At 56.0% G+C, this 16,873-nt stretch overlaps 1 protein-coding gene across 1 annotated transcript; it reads left to right on the forward strand.

Moving 5' to 3' along the window:
* The first annotated feature begins 8,430 nt into the window (after positions 1-8,430).
* PPDPF (pancreatic progenitor cell differentiation and proliferation factor) lies at positions 8,431-11,570 on the forward strand. The gene is made up of 5 exons (XM_063350437.1): positions 8,431-8,572; positions 9,747-9,837; positions 10,666-10,743; positions 10,910-11,006; positions 11,190-11,570. Exons 2-5 carry the CDS (start codon positions 9,783-9,785, stop codon positions 11,299-11,301), a joined length of 342 nt encoding a protein of 113 aa, XP_063206507.1. The 5' UTR covers positions 8,431-8,572; positions 9,747-9,782; the 3' UTR covers positions 11,302-11,570.
* The last annotated feature ends 5,303 nt before the right edge of the window (positions 11,571-16,873 follow it).

Raw genomic sequence — 16,873 nt, forward strand, 5'->3', positions numbered from 1 at the left:
AAAGCGTTAGCCCAGGACCAAACAGCAAAGCAAGGGGCAAGGAGAGCAAAACAGATTTCTGCACCTGCAGCGCGTATATTTGCTGCTCAGGAATCTGTGGTTTATTAAAAACACCTCATTTAAAGGGAGATGGGGTTCGAGTCCCAGGAGGACAAGGAAACCACAAGTAATTTCCTTTGGTAATACCACGACATTTTCTTTGCATAAAAAAAATATAACCATGTAGTGGTCAGAATATTTATACCTGTGTCAACTGTGAAATTACAAGGCTAATGCAAAATTTTCTGTGTCCCAAAGACAAATATAGGTCAAAGGAAAGCTAATTTTGAATTAAACTACAGTCCAGGCCATTTCTAGGGCCCAGACCATCCTTCCAGTGAACGTAACAACTAAGTCAAGTATTCTTAGGTACTCTCATGAAGGTACTCTTACCTTCGCAGTCTAAGGGTTAAAAACTGACACATCATGTAGACTAAAATGCTACTAACCTCACATTAAGGCTTAAAGAGAGACTTTATTTTTTTCATGAATGTTATAGTTCACTGGTACTTTCTTAGAAACATGATAGGAAAGATATCTTTTATGCAGCATTCCTTGCGCGACCTAAAATCCCTGAGTGCCAGGAAAAATAAACCTCCAAGAGGAAGACCGTAACCCAGCAATTAAAGGGATTGACCCAGCCTTGCTTTAGGGTAGGAGCAGTAGCGTTACCCTGGGTCTGGGATGTGCTGGGGATGGACATTAGGTGCGATAACGCCTAGGAGGGGTGGGTATATAAATCCCTTATTCTTCCTATCCATATTTTAGGGCTTTGCCAAAAAAATAATCTCCCCTTTTTATACAAGGGCTGCAGGCAGCCTGGAAGCTAATGAAGTCTTCATGGAGACGGAGTAAATCCCAGGTCCTGCTGGGGCCAAGGCAGTGCCTGACGGAGCACTCCTCTCTCCATTCCTTCTCCAGTAAAGAGAATTTGGATTTTCATCCCTTTTCCCAGGCAGGGAAAAGAGAAATGGGCAGTGCACTGTGCTTTACTTCTGCAACAAAATGAAGCGTGCCGGGCCATCGGACTATAAATAGTAGGAGACACGAGTAGAAGGGAGGGCTGGGGGACCTGGCTAATCCTGGCTGGGTTAAGCCACCTTACGCCCAGCCTCCGAGAAGCTTAAAGCCACAGCTCTGTGCCCAGGTCTGGCCGGTGCCTGGAAAAAAGGTGTTCACCAAACATGTGTGGTTCCTGTGGACCATCATGCCCAATTAGAACTATTTTCGCTCCTGGAAAATAGTGGCAACCTGTCCTGAAACGTTCAGCTACGTAAAATAAAAGAGACCTGAGCAGCCAAAATCCGGGGGCGGCTGAAGTTTAGCACCTCGTCTCCATCCATCTGGCTTCAGATTCAGGTCCCAGCTGAAAAAATTCCTGTACATCCTATTTAGGCGTGATTCCGCCACCCCAAAAATCACCACCAAATGATTTGGGGTCACTCAAGAAAACAGAAGCCACCCTGAAGGGACAGGCAGGCTGCACACATGCGTGGCAGGTACCTCTCACCCCTTTCACCATCACCTCCACCCCATCCAGCCCCCGGGTTAGGATCTGATGCTTTAAGCTGTGCTAAAATTCCCATTCGTCCAGCCATAATAATTGTGATTATTTTTTTTTTCCCAAAGAGGCCCTGCACGGTGTGACCGGGAGAGTGAATAATCCGCAGTGCCGGTAATTTGTATGTATCTGGGATGCAAACACCCCAGGCTGCCTGCCTGGATTTGCCTTCACGCTGGGGGTGTTTCCTCCCGTGAGCAACGCGTTCAGCTAACTGAGTGCTTGTGGTTTTGTCTCTGTAAAATGCATCAGGTCTCCTTTGAAGGCAGGGGTTTGGGCAGAGCATCCAGCAGCCATGAGGGATGTCTGCCCTGATGTCGTCCCAGAAGCCCTGCCCTCGCCGGGGAAAAGCCAGGGCTGGAGACAGGAATGACTACAAATTGCTATTTCCTTCCTTCTTCACGGGCAAAGCAATAGAGGTATTTTCCCTGAAAAGCCGAAATGCAGCGTCTTATGCTGGTCTCATGCAATAGCCATCGGAAAAGCAGATCAGAGGCGTGTAGGGCAGCAGTTGTCCTCCACAAAGGAGTTGTCCTTCCATAAAGGGCAGCTTTATGGATGGGGTGAACGCTGTTAGGTTTCCTTCTTCCCATGCTCAGGCTTCCAGCTCCTTCCACACCAGTTTTGGAGGCTTTGCAGAGACTTTGCACCCAGATGTTTTGGCATTTGCTGTCTGCTAGAAGCGGACAAGCTCAAAACACCAAGACCCGGGCCATCCTCTCCTTGTCTACACAACATGCATCCCATGGCAAACCTGAGTGCCAGTGCCGGAGCACGTAAAACGGGTATTCTCAATTCAGTTAAACCCCAGCTTAACTGGGGTTAAGATGCGATGGGATTCCCCGCTGCATCTCCCAGAGGTTTCTAGAGCATGTTTACATGAGGTTGGCTTTGAGGTCAACCTTTCCAGGCCCCCGTGTTGACATGTCATGCCTCTCTCCGTGTGTTTGCCTGGCAGCAATCACGGCCCAAGGCACCAAACAGGAGAAGATTTCATTAAATTAAAGGTTTTTCAGCTCACGCTCGTGCAGTAGACCTGGAGAGGGGAGATGAAGACAGAAATGATGGGACAGAAAAGCAGGAGAGGGAGGGGGAGGGGAGTATTTTGAGGTCCTGCACTCAGCACATGCTGCTGATACCTTTAAATCAGAGCCAGAGGTTTAAAAATAAACTTTGGAAGCGATAACAAGATGCCCAAGCCCTCCAGCCACCCGGCCAGCTGGGGATGGTGTCTGGTGTCACCCCTGCTGGGACAGCAGCATGCCTTGTGCAGGGTGGGCTTGCACCCAAGGACCCACCGTCCTGCTCACACCTTTGGGACCTGCCCCCCGGGGTTTCGGTGTAGACACAGCCATGGGGTGCCCAAGGCGATCCGAGGTAGCAATTCTGAAGGGACAATGGCCTTTAAAATTGTCCCCATCCATCCTGGGCATGGTGGTAGCACGTGGGTCCAGGCATGCTGTGGAGATGCTCCTCCAGAATCCCCTTTTCCGCCAAACGGCTGAGTTCTGGGGTCAAGACTGGGAAATCCCTCCACCCAAGGGCAGCCATGCCCCGGCACTGGTGTTTGTAGGTATTTAGCCCTAAAACTCAGCTCTGCCATGGAAAGGCTCCGGGGTCGTGGGTGCCGAGGCATCTTCCACATCGGCTCCCGGTGCCCACGTTCACCTGGGAGCCCAGCACAACAGCTTCTCATCTTAAACACTTTTTAATAACAGCCAGCCATCATGCAGTCATGGAGCGAAACTCCTCCCCCAGCGGTAACTCAACGGCCTTAATAACTCTCCGTCCTTTATTAAAATGCCGCGTACGAGCGGCGGATGTTGCTAAGGCTGCGCATTTGGACCGGGAAGGAACGCAGGGCTGTCCCCAGGGTGCCAGGCGCCGGGGCCATCGGGGCAGCTGGGGGAGATGGGGCCACCCCCGGCTGCGTTACCTGACCCCCCCCGTCAGTGCCAACTTAAGCTGTGAATCCTGTTGCAACGATGCAGGGGAGCAAAATCTCTGCGTGTGGCACAAATCCCCGATGAGCTGGGAGCCCCGCGCAGCCCGGGGACCCGTCTGCCACCTTTCGGGAGCCGGTACGGAGATCAGCCTGGCAGGCTGGCCTGATTTCTAATCCCTTTCCTTAAGAAACCACAACACACACGTAACCCTGTACCTCTATGTCCCCAGCAAGCAGCTCGCAGGCTTCTTGGCCCAAATTCAGCCAGGTTGAGAGAGCGGTGGTGGTCTCAGAGATAAAATGATTGGAAACTCATCCCTAGGGATGCAGCTCCTCCTGCATCTGACGTTGCTCCCTCATCCCACCTCTCCAAGCTCAGCAGCACCCCAGGGGTTACAAGACACCCTTGGGTGCACATCCCCAGGTCAAAGGCAGCAGCTCCTCACCTAAACTCGGATTTCCTTGGAAGAGTTTAACTCCTGCACGGCTCCTCACCCTCCAAACTGTCATTTTAATGTCACTGCTCTATTTCTTCCAGTTCTCCGAGATGCCGCTGGCAGGGAAGAGGATGCGGAGGATAAAACTGCTCAGTCTGAGCTGTTGTCCATCTGGGAAGCAGCCAGGATGAACATTTCCATGCTCTGAAATCATTTTTAGCACCAGGTGAGGAGAAAAACACCACCTCAAATGCATCTCATTAGGGACACCCTGACATTTCCGACACCTGGATGTAGCATCTGCGGGGGCTGCGAGAAGCTGATCCTGTAAATCTCCCCGTGTGCCGAGGAGGGGACAGACCCTGATCTAGGTCAAGCCCAGGTGAGATAAGACACCTCTTCCCTCTGGTTTAGTGCTGTTTGCAGGATGCTGGGTTGCTCCTGGACCACACTGGTTTTACAGCAAAGGCGACCGGTGCCGTATCAAGCTACAAGAGCTTGATGTGTTTGTTTTGGCAGCCGTGCGCATCTCCGAGTTAGGAAAAGCCTGCACTAATCCTGGGGATGGCTTTTCTTATTAAACCACGGCCACTGAGCCGAAAGAGCCCTGCCTGCCTGTATCTTCTGATCGCTTTAGTCAAAGGGCTGCTAATGGAGATACCTGGCTAACAGCATAAGCTTCGGGTGCATTCAGAGGGAAAAATAAGGGGAACTTAATGAGAAAATTCATTGCTGAACCAACCCCATCAAAGCCCAAGGATTTATATTAGCGTGGAATCTGTTTGCATATGATGGCAGTGAAATCTCCCTCACTCCCACGATGGAGATGCTGCTCTAAGAGTTTTCTGTAGAGAGATGGATCCTGCTCAGCGCCGCTGCTGGTTTCTGCAGGGCGATTTTCCGGTTTTCCCAAAGGAACAGATGGGCCAAAAGTCAGGAACTCGTGGGACCAAGTTCACCTAAAGCCTCTGGGTTACAACAAGCAGTGGTCATCTCTCTTCACTGCTCTTTCCAGATTGGAGATGTTCCTTTTGCATAGGCAAATCAGGCAGTTTGTGGCTTTCTGCCTCATTCTCTCCACAATGCAGATCAGACTCAAAATTTTGGGGGGCGCTGATGCCCATTCCCCGAGCCTTTTGGGAAATCAGCCTTGGATGCCCGCACCCCTTGGCACAAACTGGAGGTGACGAGAGCAGCGCTGCTCCCGGCGCTGCGGGGACAGTGGTGTGTGCCCCGATCCGACTTTGGCTTATTCTCCTGCCAAGGTGGCACAGACTCCTGCCTGTGTCGAGCCATGGCGCGACCATGGGTTTGAGCTCGCAAACGCTCTTCCTCTGACCTCTGTGCGGCTGCAAAGGGCAGAGAGGAGCTGGTGGCCCCCGTGTAGCGTCTGGGGTGAACATTTTGGCTATTTTTTATCCATAGGTGGCAGCAGCTGCCTGCACAGGACGGACGCTGCCCGGATCCCAAACCCGGCACGGAGCAACGCAGCCGGGAAAACGCAGCGCAGGAGGAGGAAGAGGAGGAGGAGGAGGAGGAGGGCAGAGGCTGAGCACAGGTCGCACCTGCTCCCTCCTCACCATCGGGCGGTCCTCAGTAGGGGGAGAATTAAGCAAAACCCCCAGCGGAGCAGGATCAGGCCCTGCAGCGCTATAGCGAGCTCCAACCTGCAGTTCTGCCGTGCCGGTGGTGGGAATTGCTCCGGCGCAGGGTGGTGGGGAAGGGGCTGCTGGGCGGCTTTCTCACCCTTCACCGAATTCCTGAAGCCACTGGGATGTCGCATCCCCAGAGGGAATCTGGCAGCAGCATTAAGCCTCATTGGTGGGGCGCTGGGGCGCCCCAGCGTCAGCTGAGACCCAGCTGTGATGTCCCCCAAGTGCTGGCAGAGCCCAGAGGCAGCAGCTCCTTCGGCTCCGCAGCCTTTGCTGGTGGCCAGATGTTTCTGCCATGTATGAAATGTGACAAGAAAGGCTATTTCCCAGCGGCGCACACAACCAGCAGATAACAAAAGCTGGTTGTAACATGGAGGCTGGAGAGCCAGATTTAATTAAAAAAAAAAAAAAAAAAAGAAAAGGAAAACATGGAAACTTTGCTCAAAAGCAAACTGTGAGGAGAGTTGCAGTCAACTCAGAGGCTCTAATTAGAGGAAAATCAAAGAGAAAAATCTATCCAAATCTTGTCATCTGCTTCCTTTTAAAATAATTGATTCCTGATCAATACAAAGCAAATTTATCTTCCTCTTCTCAACACACCCAGGACAGGCTTTATCCTGGGAAACCAGGCTGGATGCTCCATCAGTCCGCCCCGGCTGCTCCGTCCCACTGCTGCTGCTCCCGCTGCATCATTAAGGTGAAACGGATTTGGCTTTGGGGTGAAGAGCAGAGCAGGAAGGTTTTGTTGGAGACTGTAATTCATCCGCCCGAGGAGACCGATCCCCCCTGGACCCACGAAGCCCCGATTCATCCCCCGCTGCCATGGGTGAGCCCCGGTGCCATGGGTGAGCGCCGGTGCTATCTGCTGTGTGAGCTGATCCTTTAAAGAGCAGCCCCAAGCGCGGGTGTAAGCGGCGTCGCTGCGCAAAGGGACTAGGAAGTGTTTGTTCGTCTCTGCTCTATCATTAATTAAAGCAATTAGCCCACTCAGACTCAGTGGGGTACAAAGCCATCCTGTACCCGCTGGGGAGAATATACTCCATTATAAAATATAATCTCTCTATCAATATACTTTTATTGCTTTGAAGATTATTAGAGTGATTTAGGGTACAGGGCTACATCTCTCAGGAAGGATTTGAGGAGGAACCAGAGAAACGACACAGCTTCACTAAAACAAAAGTGACTTTTCAGATCTGAAGCACCCAAATTTTAGCCTTTCTATCTTTCCCATCTGGGCCAGAAAAACCTCCTGAGCTCACTCCCTGGGGCTTTTTGTGGTTTGCAGCCAGCAAGGCTGGCCTGGGGGTCCCCAGGACCCCGAAATTATACCACGGATCAAACCTAATCCTGAGGCACAAAAGCAAAGCTGGATGCTGGGCATGAAAACAACCGCGTGGCGGTTTAAACTGCTCGTCGGTATTTGTGTATTCAAAGTCCATCGCAGCCTTTAGCCAACTCCTGCCCTGGAAAGAGCTGAGTCGGCACCACCCACAGGGAAACTGAGGCACGGCTGGGGCAACTTGGTCCCAAGCTGGATCACGCATGCTCCTGTGTTGGTCCTTAAACCACTGGGGTAAATAAAACAATTAATTGTTTTTATTTGAGGTTTATTAACCTCTGGGGTAAATAAACAATTTATTTACAGCCTTGTGGTGCCAAGGCTTTCCCCGAAGCTGTCCCGGCCGATTTCCTGGGAGCATCCACATGGGCTGTGCATGAGGGAAGGCGCCCGTCCCAGTGGTGATGGCTGGAGTATTGCCCGGTGCCATGGGACAGGTGGGGGGAACTGGGGACATGGGTCACCCAGGGTGTCCCCATGCGGGGGCGGGGGCTGAGGAACACAGCCTCAAGGGCAGCTCGGCCCTTTTGCAGCCTCACGAGCTGCGTGGGGAGATCGATGTCCTCCTGGAGCGACCCGGCGCTGCCTCTCCTGGAGCTGGCGCGTAGGGGGTGACTCCAGTTTAATAACAAAAATCACAGAGTGGGGCAGGAATGAACCCCATTGCACCAAGAGCTTGTGCCAGAACCACCCCAGGCTGGGATACGAGCTCCCTCCTGTCTTTGGCCTAAAATGGCCTAAAATGCCTAAAGCATCGCCCCCCAAAAACGTTGTTTCCTGCAGTTGCACTCAAACTGCAACAATTTTATTGCAAACCCTGAGCGTGCCGGCCTGCAGCTCTGCCCGGAAGTATTACTGAATTTGGGAGAGAGAATAAATAAACAGCTTTAGCTATAGCAAATATCAGGCTGCCTTTGTGGAGATACTGCGAGGCTCTGAGTGTTTTGACACCTAAAAGCGGGTTCACTTTGTGTTTTCAGCCGCATTTTCACTCCGTGCAGAAAGCAATTTTCTGTAGTTTTGTAGATTCGGCACTGCCTTGGCTCTTAGGACTCGTACCCTGCAATACCAGTGGTTTATATACCACCATCCATATAGTACGTTATACCGGCACGCAAATATTGAGTCATATTTCGGTGTGGGTTGCAGTTAGGCCTTGCTGCAGGCTTTTTCCTCTAAAATAAAGGTTTTTTCTCCCAAATTAATACAGCCCAGCCAGCTCAGAATCCCTCCAAACACATATTTATCTATCTGTTCATTTATACTCTAATTTTGAAGCCCCCCCCCCGCCCCGGGTACGGCTGATCCCGCCCGGCCGGTGCTCGGCGCTGCGGACCCGCTGCCCGCGGAGGCCCCGCCCCCTGCGGGGGGAAGGGGCGTGTCTTGCCGCGCCCCCACATCCCAATTGGCGGAGATGTCGTGGGGGCGTGGCCAGAGGGGATATAACGGCGGGGCGGGGGGCGGAGCCGGCAGCACCGCGGCTCAGGCCGTGCGGTGCGGAGCGGACGCAGACGCTGCGTTCCCCGGGCGGCGCCGCCGCCGCCGCCGCCGCCCCGCTGCCCTAGTGCCCGCCCGCCGGACCCCGCCGCCCAGGCCCAGGTGAGCTGCGACCGGGTGTCGGGGAAGGGGGGTGTAACGGGGCAGCCTGTATCAATTTGGGGAGTGGGTGGGGGTTGCTTTGGAAAGGGTCAGCTGCAAGGCTGCACCCAGTTAGGGTGAAACTTCTGGGAGAGGGCTCCGTGCCTCAGTTTCCCCACCAAGGGCTACTGTATTAACGGGGCCGTGGGCGCGTGGAGGGCGTTCTGTAGCAGGACACCCAACAAGTGGGCGCATCGTTAGGCCAGGGAAGGCCCCATCAGGAGCTGGGGAGGAGCTGGACAGCCGGGGGATGGTGGTAGGGGGGGTCCCGGGGCGCTGGGTGCCTCCCCCCGCACTCAGCTCACAGCCCGGGTCGGTGCTTTTGCTGTTCATCGGGATGGCGGGGAGGGCTCGGCGTCCTCCTGCAGGCCCAGGGAACAGTGGCTTGTGCTGGCAAGTGGCACCTTTGGCTGTCTGGGCCTTCTTGGAGTTTGCTTGAAGAAGGGGGGGGGGGTCAGACCGTGGGGTGTGGGAAGAGTCAGCGTCTTAGCCGGAGGGGGTGGGGGGTGCTTTGTACCAGGAGGAGAAAAATACTTTTCAAGTTCAGAATTGGGCATGCTGGGGCCAGGGAGAGGGATTTTCTCGCCCGGAGAGGAGGATGGAGGGGAGGGGGATGCGTTGTGCAGGGCTGGGAGTTTTGCCCCCCGGCTTGGGGGGTGGCGGAGGTGATGCTGGGGACAGGCTGGGGCTGGAACCCCTCGCGCAAAACCCCTCCTCGGTGTGTGCCCCGAGCTGAACGCTCCTTTGCTACTTACGCAATCTCTGCTGGGGATGTCGTAACTCCCCGGCGTGGGTACGGCAAAGGGAACAGCATTTCTGCAAGAAAGCAAAAAAACCGGTGTGGGAAAGGCGCTGTGCAGACTTGCCAGGCCTCTGCTCCCTGTGATCTTGCGAGCAGTCGTTTTCGAGGGAATTATTTTGGCTCAGCTCTGCAGCTGCGGGTTTGAACCATGTGTAGCACCATGAGCACTGACCCCTGTAGCCAGTGCGGTGCCGCTGGTGGGATCACAAATCGCTCGGAAAAATCACATTTAAAGCATTTAAACTCATGTGTGGGTACAGGTCAGGCCCTGGGTGGGTGGGGGCTGCGCTGAGGCCCCCCTGCAATGACGGCTGCCCCCTTTTTCGCTTGCAGGTTTTTAGATCTGCACAAGAACCGAGATCGAGAACCATGGCATCCATCCCATCCAGCGGCTCGCTCATGGCGACGCACAACTACCACAGAAGTAAGGCCTTGCGCCGGGGGCTGGGGGGGGCGCGGGGAGGTGGGAAATGGGCAGGATGCCCTGCCAGGCTCGAGGGGACGTGGCTCCGACAGAGGTGACGCTCAGGTTTAAGAGCCCAAGGAGAGCCGGCAGGCTCCTTGCTGAGAAAGGAGGGCAGCCAGCAGCCGCCCCCTCCTGCTGCTCGGACCCTCCCTGGGACCACCACAGCCCCTGCCCAGTTTGTACCAGTTGGAGATGGGTCTTGCAGACTCCTTCACGTGTTAAGGTGAGGGGAGGTGATGGCTTCGAATGCATCTTGCACTGTTGCTGGTGGAAATGAGCTGCAAAGCCAGTCTGGGCAATGGTAGCTACCGGTAGCTCTCCAGGGGAGAGGCTTTCTGGTTTAATGGATTGCCTAAACCAGAGGGAATTACAGTATTCCCCTTGAGGTGGAACTAGGAGCAGGCTTGTAGCAGCTGGACTAAAATTGCATGGATTATATGCAGGAATCTGCATCTTCTTGGCCTCAAGTCATCTGCAAAGGCGTCCCAAGTGTTGCATACAGATGCAAAACCATTAAATAATGTCCTTGGGATTGCAAGTCTTTTCCTGCAGAGGGGTTCAGGTGCTTTTCTGCAGCCTGCTCTTGGCCAGCTCGTAACCTCACCAGTGTATTTCCTTCCCAGTGGTTTTTATTGACTTGGCACTAAAGCTGGGCAAGTAGTGGAAGGAGGTAGTGACGAGACTGAGCCGTGTTGCCCCAGGGACGGCCACATCAAGACCGTGCTCTGCTTTTCATGGCACGACCAAGGGTCGGGGGTGGCTCTGATGGCCACGATTTCTCCACAGGGCGCCTGAGCTCCACATCCAGCAACAGCTCCTGCGGCAGCTCGGAGTACTCTGGGGAGGTCATCCCCCACCCCCCGGGTAAGTGCGACCTGTCCCAGCTCAGGGGATTCTTCTGCCAGCCCCTCCAGTGTAAGTCTTACTGGAGGTGACCCGGCCTCTCCTTGTGGGATGAGACCGGGGTGGCAGCGGGGCTGCCTGGGTTGCGCTGACATGGACCTTCCTTGGCATGTGCTGTTCCCCCCAGGTCTGCCCAAGTCCGACCCCGGCCACTGGTGGGCCAGCTTCTTCTTTGGGAAGACGACTCACCCGGCCATGACAACCGTGTCGGAGTCCCCGGAGAGGTGAGTGCTTTCCTAGGAGGAGGTGATGCAGGGGAGTGCCATTGCAGCACAGTGGGGGACATCCCTCAAGGTGCATCCTGACCCAAGGGTCCCTTCATGCCCAGGGGCACCCCCTCCTTTGCTCAAAAATAAATGCAGGGCGACAACGCAATGGCCTGACCCTTTCTCCGCTCTCTCTTGCAGCCTGGGAGCGCTGCGGGTGACAGCAGGACCGATGGCGTGTGGCTTGGTGCCGGCCCCAGGAGCGGGACGGCGGCGCCATGCCAGTGAGCCCAGCTCCGGGCCCTCAGCATGAGCGGGTGGGCGGCTGCTCCCCACACCGGCGGGCACAGCCCCTTCCCCCCCCTCACCCCGTAGAGTAGGCAGGCTGCTCCAAGGCAAAGGTGATAAAAAAAAAAAAAAGGTGATAAAAAAAGCACAGCAAACCCCCTTGATGATTCCCACACCAGCCTTTTTACTCTTTTCTTAATGCAACTACGCCCTTTCCGCGCAGACTCGGTAACACGTTTTATTTACCTTGTACTTGTACAATGGCAACTAATAAAGTCGAGCAGCCTTTTAAAACCCTGAGGGTTGTTCTTCATCCGGGGAGGGAGGCGGAGCGGCGCTGCAGATGTCGGTGGGGACGGATGGGGACACGGCACAGCGTCCCACCGCAGCATTTCCCGCAGGGTCTGGTAGCGCCGGCTGGCACGGTGGTGGTGGTGCCAGTGACTCACTGGTGCGTGTGTGTTTTGCATGTGAGCAAGATCCGGACGGGCTGCCGTGATGCTGCAGATGCCTCCCCCCACCTTTTCCTCCTCCCTTGGCTGCACAGCCTGTCCCTGCTGGCGCTGAACTCGTTTTCCACCCCAAGCACAAAGCCCTGCCCTGCTCCGATGCCTTGCGGGGGTAGGAGTGAGCGCCTGGGTCTGGTCAGGGCTGGGGGAAGGATTTGGGTGCAGAGTCAGCCCTCCATAACCAAGGGAGAAATAAGGCTCGCTCAGGGCTCGCGTTTCGTGGGTCTGATGTCAGGATGGAGCTCAGGGGGTGCAATGGGCTGGGCAGTCCTGGCACCCAGCTGGCCCATGTGCTGTGCCGCCCTGAGCAGTGTTTTGGCTGATGTTTGCCTTGAATTAGTCAGCTTGGCTGTTTGACCCTTCTCCGATCAGCCTGAGAGCTGGGGCGTGCTCCTCCTAAAGCACCGAGAAAACAAGAGCCTGCAGGTGCCAGCGTGCGAGGGGGCAAGGTCCCTGTTCCTGCTGGAGGCAAACAAAACCCTGGCAGGGCTCGATTTAAAGGTGCCAAATCTTCCTGCTCTGCTCTGAGCCCCAGCAGTGGGTACGGGACAGTCCCTGTGTGCACCAGGTGTTCGATGGCAGCCGGGGGCTGTGGGACCCCTGAGCGGTGACTTTGTACCCCCCTTTGTACTGTGCGGGCAGGGGCGAAGGGCAGAGCCGGGTTCAGGGAGCAGCTGGCGGGGGGGAGGTGGCTGCTCCGCTTTTCATCCGTGCCGGAGGGGCATCCAGGGTCGCTTCCAGCCCTGCTCCTTGGTTCTTGAAGGGAAAAGTGTTGTGTAAGCTTTTCCTTGAGCTCTGCATCTCCGGGCAGCATCTCCTCAGGGGCTGTGTCCCCTCTGTCCCTAGGAGGGGCCGGGGCAGCACTGGGACCTCCACTCCTCCTGCGGAAGCGTTGCATCCAAAGGGAATGGCTGGGGGGGGTGGTTCACCAAGGTCGTCAGCAGCCTTGTGTGGACACTTTGGACCCCGGAGGCTGCCAGTGCCCTTGGGGTCACCTCCATGTCCACGTCAGCACGTCACCCCACGGCTGATATGACGTGACTTCCAGCGGGGCAGCAAACTGCTGGGGGATAGGGGGAGGCGTTGTGCCTACAAGCGTATGGCTGTGTATCACAGGAGGCACGTGGCAGCCTCTAAAGTTTGCAAAACACAGAAAAATCAAGCAAAAAAAAAAAAAAAATTCCTTTCTGAGGAAGGCAAGACGGGGCGTGCTGTCTGGCTGGTGAGCTGGGAAGGGTGGCTGTGGGACTGGCTCGTACCAGCAAGCGTTGCCCCGGGGTCTTCCCATGTCCCGGCAACCCCCTTTGGCTGCTGATTGCCCCTGGGGGAGCAGCGGGGTCTCATCAGCTGCTGGTTCCCAGCCGAAGCCCTGTGTTTTGGAGAGATAAATATTTTTTCCAAGCCCGCAAGCAGATTAAAGTGTGGATGAACAAAGGTAAAGTCAATATTGCTGTGTTTGCTTGTTGGTCTCGTGACTGCAGAGGGTCAAACCCAGCGACTGTCCCCAGGAACCCTTTGGGGGGGGGGGGGGGGGGGGCGGGCTGTGGCACAGCAAAGGCACCAATCCTGCATCCCTGGTTTTCAGGTGGGTGTTTTCCCTGGCCTGACCCAGCTCTGGCCGCCTGCCACGATGCCCCCAGCACTCCGGTGCTCCTCCATGCCTGTTTCGGACACTACGTGAAGGTTCCCACATTGCTGCCGGGCAAGTCGGAGTTACAGCCGTGACCGCAGCATCAGTGAGTGGCTGCCCTGATGCCAGCGGCTCCCTATCCAGCGGAGCAAAACTGCCTGAAAAAGCCCTGCTGAATTAAAGGGGATTTTTCTGAACGTCTGTAAAGTCTCACAAACTCAGGCTCCTGCTCTGCTGGAGGTGAAAAAGACCAGGGAGAGCCTGATACCCGCCACCAGACTGAGTTCCTGGTGCTTTTGGGGCCTTTTTGCCCCTTGGCAGCACTCAGGCATGTTAAGACGCACCTGACAGCCAAGCATGTTTATTTTAGTGCTGTTTCCATCCCCACTGCGGTGCGGGGGAGGTGGGGGGGGGGTCGGTCTCTTTTCCCAAGTAACAAGTGATAGGATGAGAGAAAACCACCCGAAGTTGCACCAGGGGAGGTTTAGATTTGATATTAGGAAAAATTTCTCCACCAAAAGGGTTGTCGCGCATTGGAACGGGCTGTCCAGGGAAGCGGCTGGAGGGATTTAAAAAGACGCGTAGACGTGGCGCTGAGGGACATGGGTTAGGGGTGGACTTGGCAGTGTTGGGTTAACTCAAGGATCTTACGGGTCTTTTCCAGCCTGAACGATTCTATGATTCCAGCTGATTTCCCCTGTCTCGGGTCATCGTGCTGCCCGGCTGTGGTGGGATATCAGGGATTCATTGGGCAGCAGAAGCGAGACAAACAAAGGGGCTTTTTATATACCATACCCCTCCCTAAACATCCCCCCCTGCCAGGCTTGCTCTCGGAGGGGCAAGCACTCGTCTCCCATGGCACCAAACCCCCCCGGGGACAGACGTTCCCCCCCCCTTCTGCTCCCCAGCTGCCTCCTGCCTCTGTGGTTTGACTGTTGATTAACTCACATCTTTGGGCAAAAAAAACCAGCCGGTGCTTTCCGCTCGCCCTCGTCCCTTGCAGCGTCCCTCGTGCCACCCCGCCGCCTCCGAGGAGCCCTCGCAGCAGCCCCGCCGTGAGAAATATTTCCTTTTCCTTGCCTGCCTCTTGCTGCTTGGGGAATTTTGATTTATTTATTTATTATGGTTTTTTTTTCCCTCCAGCAGCTTTGCTTCCCCCTCACCCATCAAAAGCCAGGGTGGGACCTTAAAAATAGCAGCAAGCTCAAATGCGTCGCGTTGGCCCGACACTGTTTTCAAATGCCACTCGGTCAAATTGAACGCACGAATGGGGAACGTGCCAGGCTGAAACCAGAGCAGGCGAATGCCTTCGACGACACGTGTTTGCAATGCCCACCTCGGAGGGGTTCGGAAAGCAGTGGGGACCCTTTGCCTTTGGGGAATGGATTTTGGGAAGAGCCCGGTCCCTGTGGCGGGGTCGATTCTGGGCGGGGGGGAGCTGGGTGCCCTGCCCAGGCTGAGATTCTGGAAGACGATGAGAAAATCTGGACTCCCCCCACCAACTCTGTCTACTTTTAGACGGTGAGTAATGACTCAGAGAAATGCCAAACCCCAGCAGACCGTGCGGGAGGGCAAACCCAGGCAGCGGATCGGCTTTTAATGGAGTTGTGGAGGAGGAAGGAAAAGCTGCCGTGGGCAGCGCCGGCTTGGCCCGTGTCCCCATGTCCCCCCCCGCTCCACACCACCTGTCACAAACCCATGGTTCGTGGCCACGCACGTGACGCCCGCGGCCCTGCCAGCCCCACCGGCTTCCGCAGGGACCCCGCGGCTCCCCACGCCAGCCCCGGCCACCCCACGCACACCCCGCTCCTCCTGCTTCGTTTTCAGCTCCATCTGGTGGCAGCCAGACCTGCAAATTTAATATCTCGCTGCACCACGTGTGTCCCAGCGCTTCGGTGACGGTCAATAAACCCATCGCCCGCCGGCCGCGGCTTCGGGCTTCAGTTTCTCATGGGAGGGGACCTGGGCTGTGCGCACGTGTGCTCAGCGCGCAGGTGTTTGATCAGGCTGCAAAATGCTTTGCAAGGTGAGGGTTTCCTCTTGCAACCGCGTCCAAACGCCGCAGCAAACCCAACCTTTTTTTAGCTTTTTCCAGCTGCGAACGGTCTAACGCGGAGCTGTCGCCTTCCCCGGGGCACGGCCGCAGCTCCCGAGGGCTCGGCAGCCCCTCACCCTTGCTCGGGCGTCAGAGGAAGCGTGGCCGGATCCGAATTTATCACGCACCTAAACCGCATTCCCCCATCCCCTTTGCAGGCCCCTCGCGCACGGAGACTTGCCCAATTAACAGCCCGACTCGTTTCTGCCGTTCCGCCCAGCGCGGGGGCGGCTCAGGCGTGGAGCGTGTTGCATAAACTTTATTAACATGATACATTCCAGCTCTGCCGTTGCTCCAGTCCTACTGCTCCCCCCCGTCTCCTGCAAACAGGCCCCGTGGGCTTGTCGGGAGGAAGCCTAAACCCCAGCAGTCCCGGCTGCGGGAGGTGGGCTGTCACCCCCCCCCTGCAGGGCGTTCTCCCCACCACCAGTGCGCCGAGCGCATCGGTGCTCAAGCAGCCCCAGGCAGGCTGCCTGCCCCGGCCTCCCGCTCTGGCACTGCTCCCGGGGACGCTTTTCACCGAGTCCTTCCACTGCCGCCAAGGACAGCCCGGCCTCCCAGAGCGTGCGTGGGGGAACAAAAGGTCCCCCAAGGTCCCTCTGCGATGCCGTACCCCGGCGTAGGGCAAGGAGCTGGGGAGCGGTAGCAGCATCTCCTGGCTTTGCACCATGGGTGCGATGAAGAGCAAAGCAGCTTTCTACCAAGTGCTGCCTGCACCTGGGCTAAGCAGGTGTTAAATATTTGAAGCCAGACATCCATTTTTCTTGGAATAACCACACGATGGTGAGGAAGGCAACGAGCCAGAGCGGAGCAGCCCCGGCAGGAGATGCCTGTGCAGGGTCCTCGGGGCAAGCAGGGCTGCTGCCTGGGATAGGGGTGGCAGAGGCACACAGTTTAATGCACACCTGCATGAACAGAGACCAAATAGACACAACAAAGGTTATATCTGCGGTTGCAAGAGCGGGACTGGTCGCAAACCATTGCTTCCTGGGCAGGGAGGGGAGCAGCATGGCGAGGGCCGAGGGTCCAGCGATGCCCCGCAAGGACTCACGTGGCTGGATGCGCACACATTTATTGATAAATACACCGGACACACGCTACAAGAAAAATCAAGTGGAGCCACAACTCAACACAAACTACAAACCTTCACGTCGGCGTGGGGAGCGGCAGGGACCTCCCACCCTACTGGCTGAATGAAGATGTAAACGCTGAGTGATGCCTTCGCTGCCACGGGGCTTTTCCAGACTGCTGCACTGCCAAGCGCTGGCACCGAGTTCTCCCCAACTCATTGCCTTCTCCTTTGTCCACCTCCCTGCATCCTGAGCGAGAGGGGACACGGGCTGCTTTTTGGGGTGGGTTGTGC

This window comes from Chroicocephalus ridibundus, chromosome 12 (assembly GCF_963924245.1).
Source record: "Chroicocephalus ridibundus chromosome 12, bChrRid1.1, whole genome shotgun sequence".
Lineage (NCBI taxonomy): Eukaryota > Metazoa > Chordata > Aves > Charadriiformes > Laridae > Chroicocephalus > Chroicocephalus ridibundus.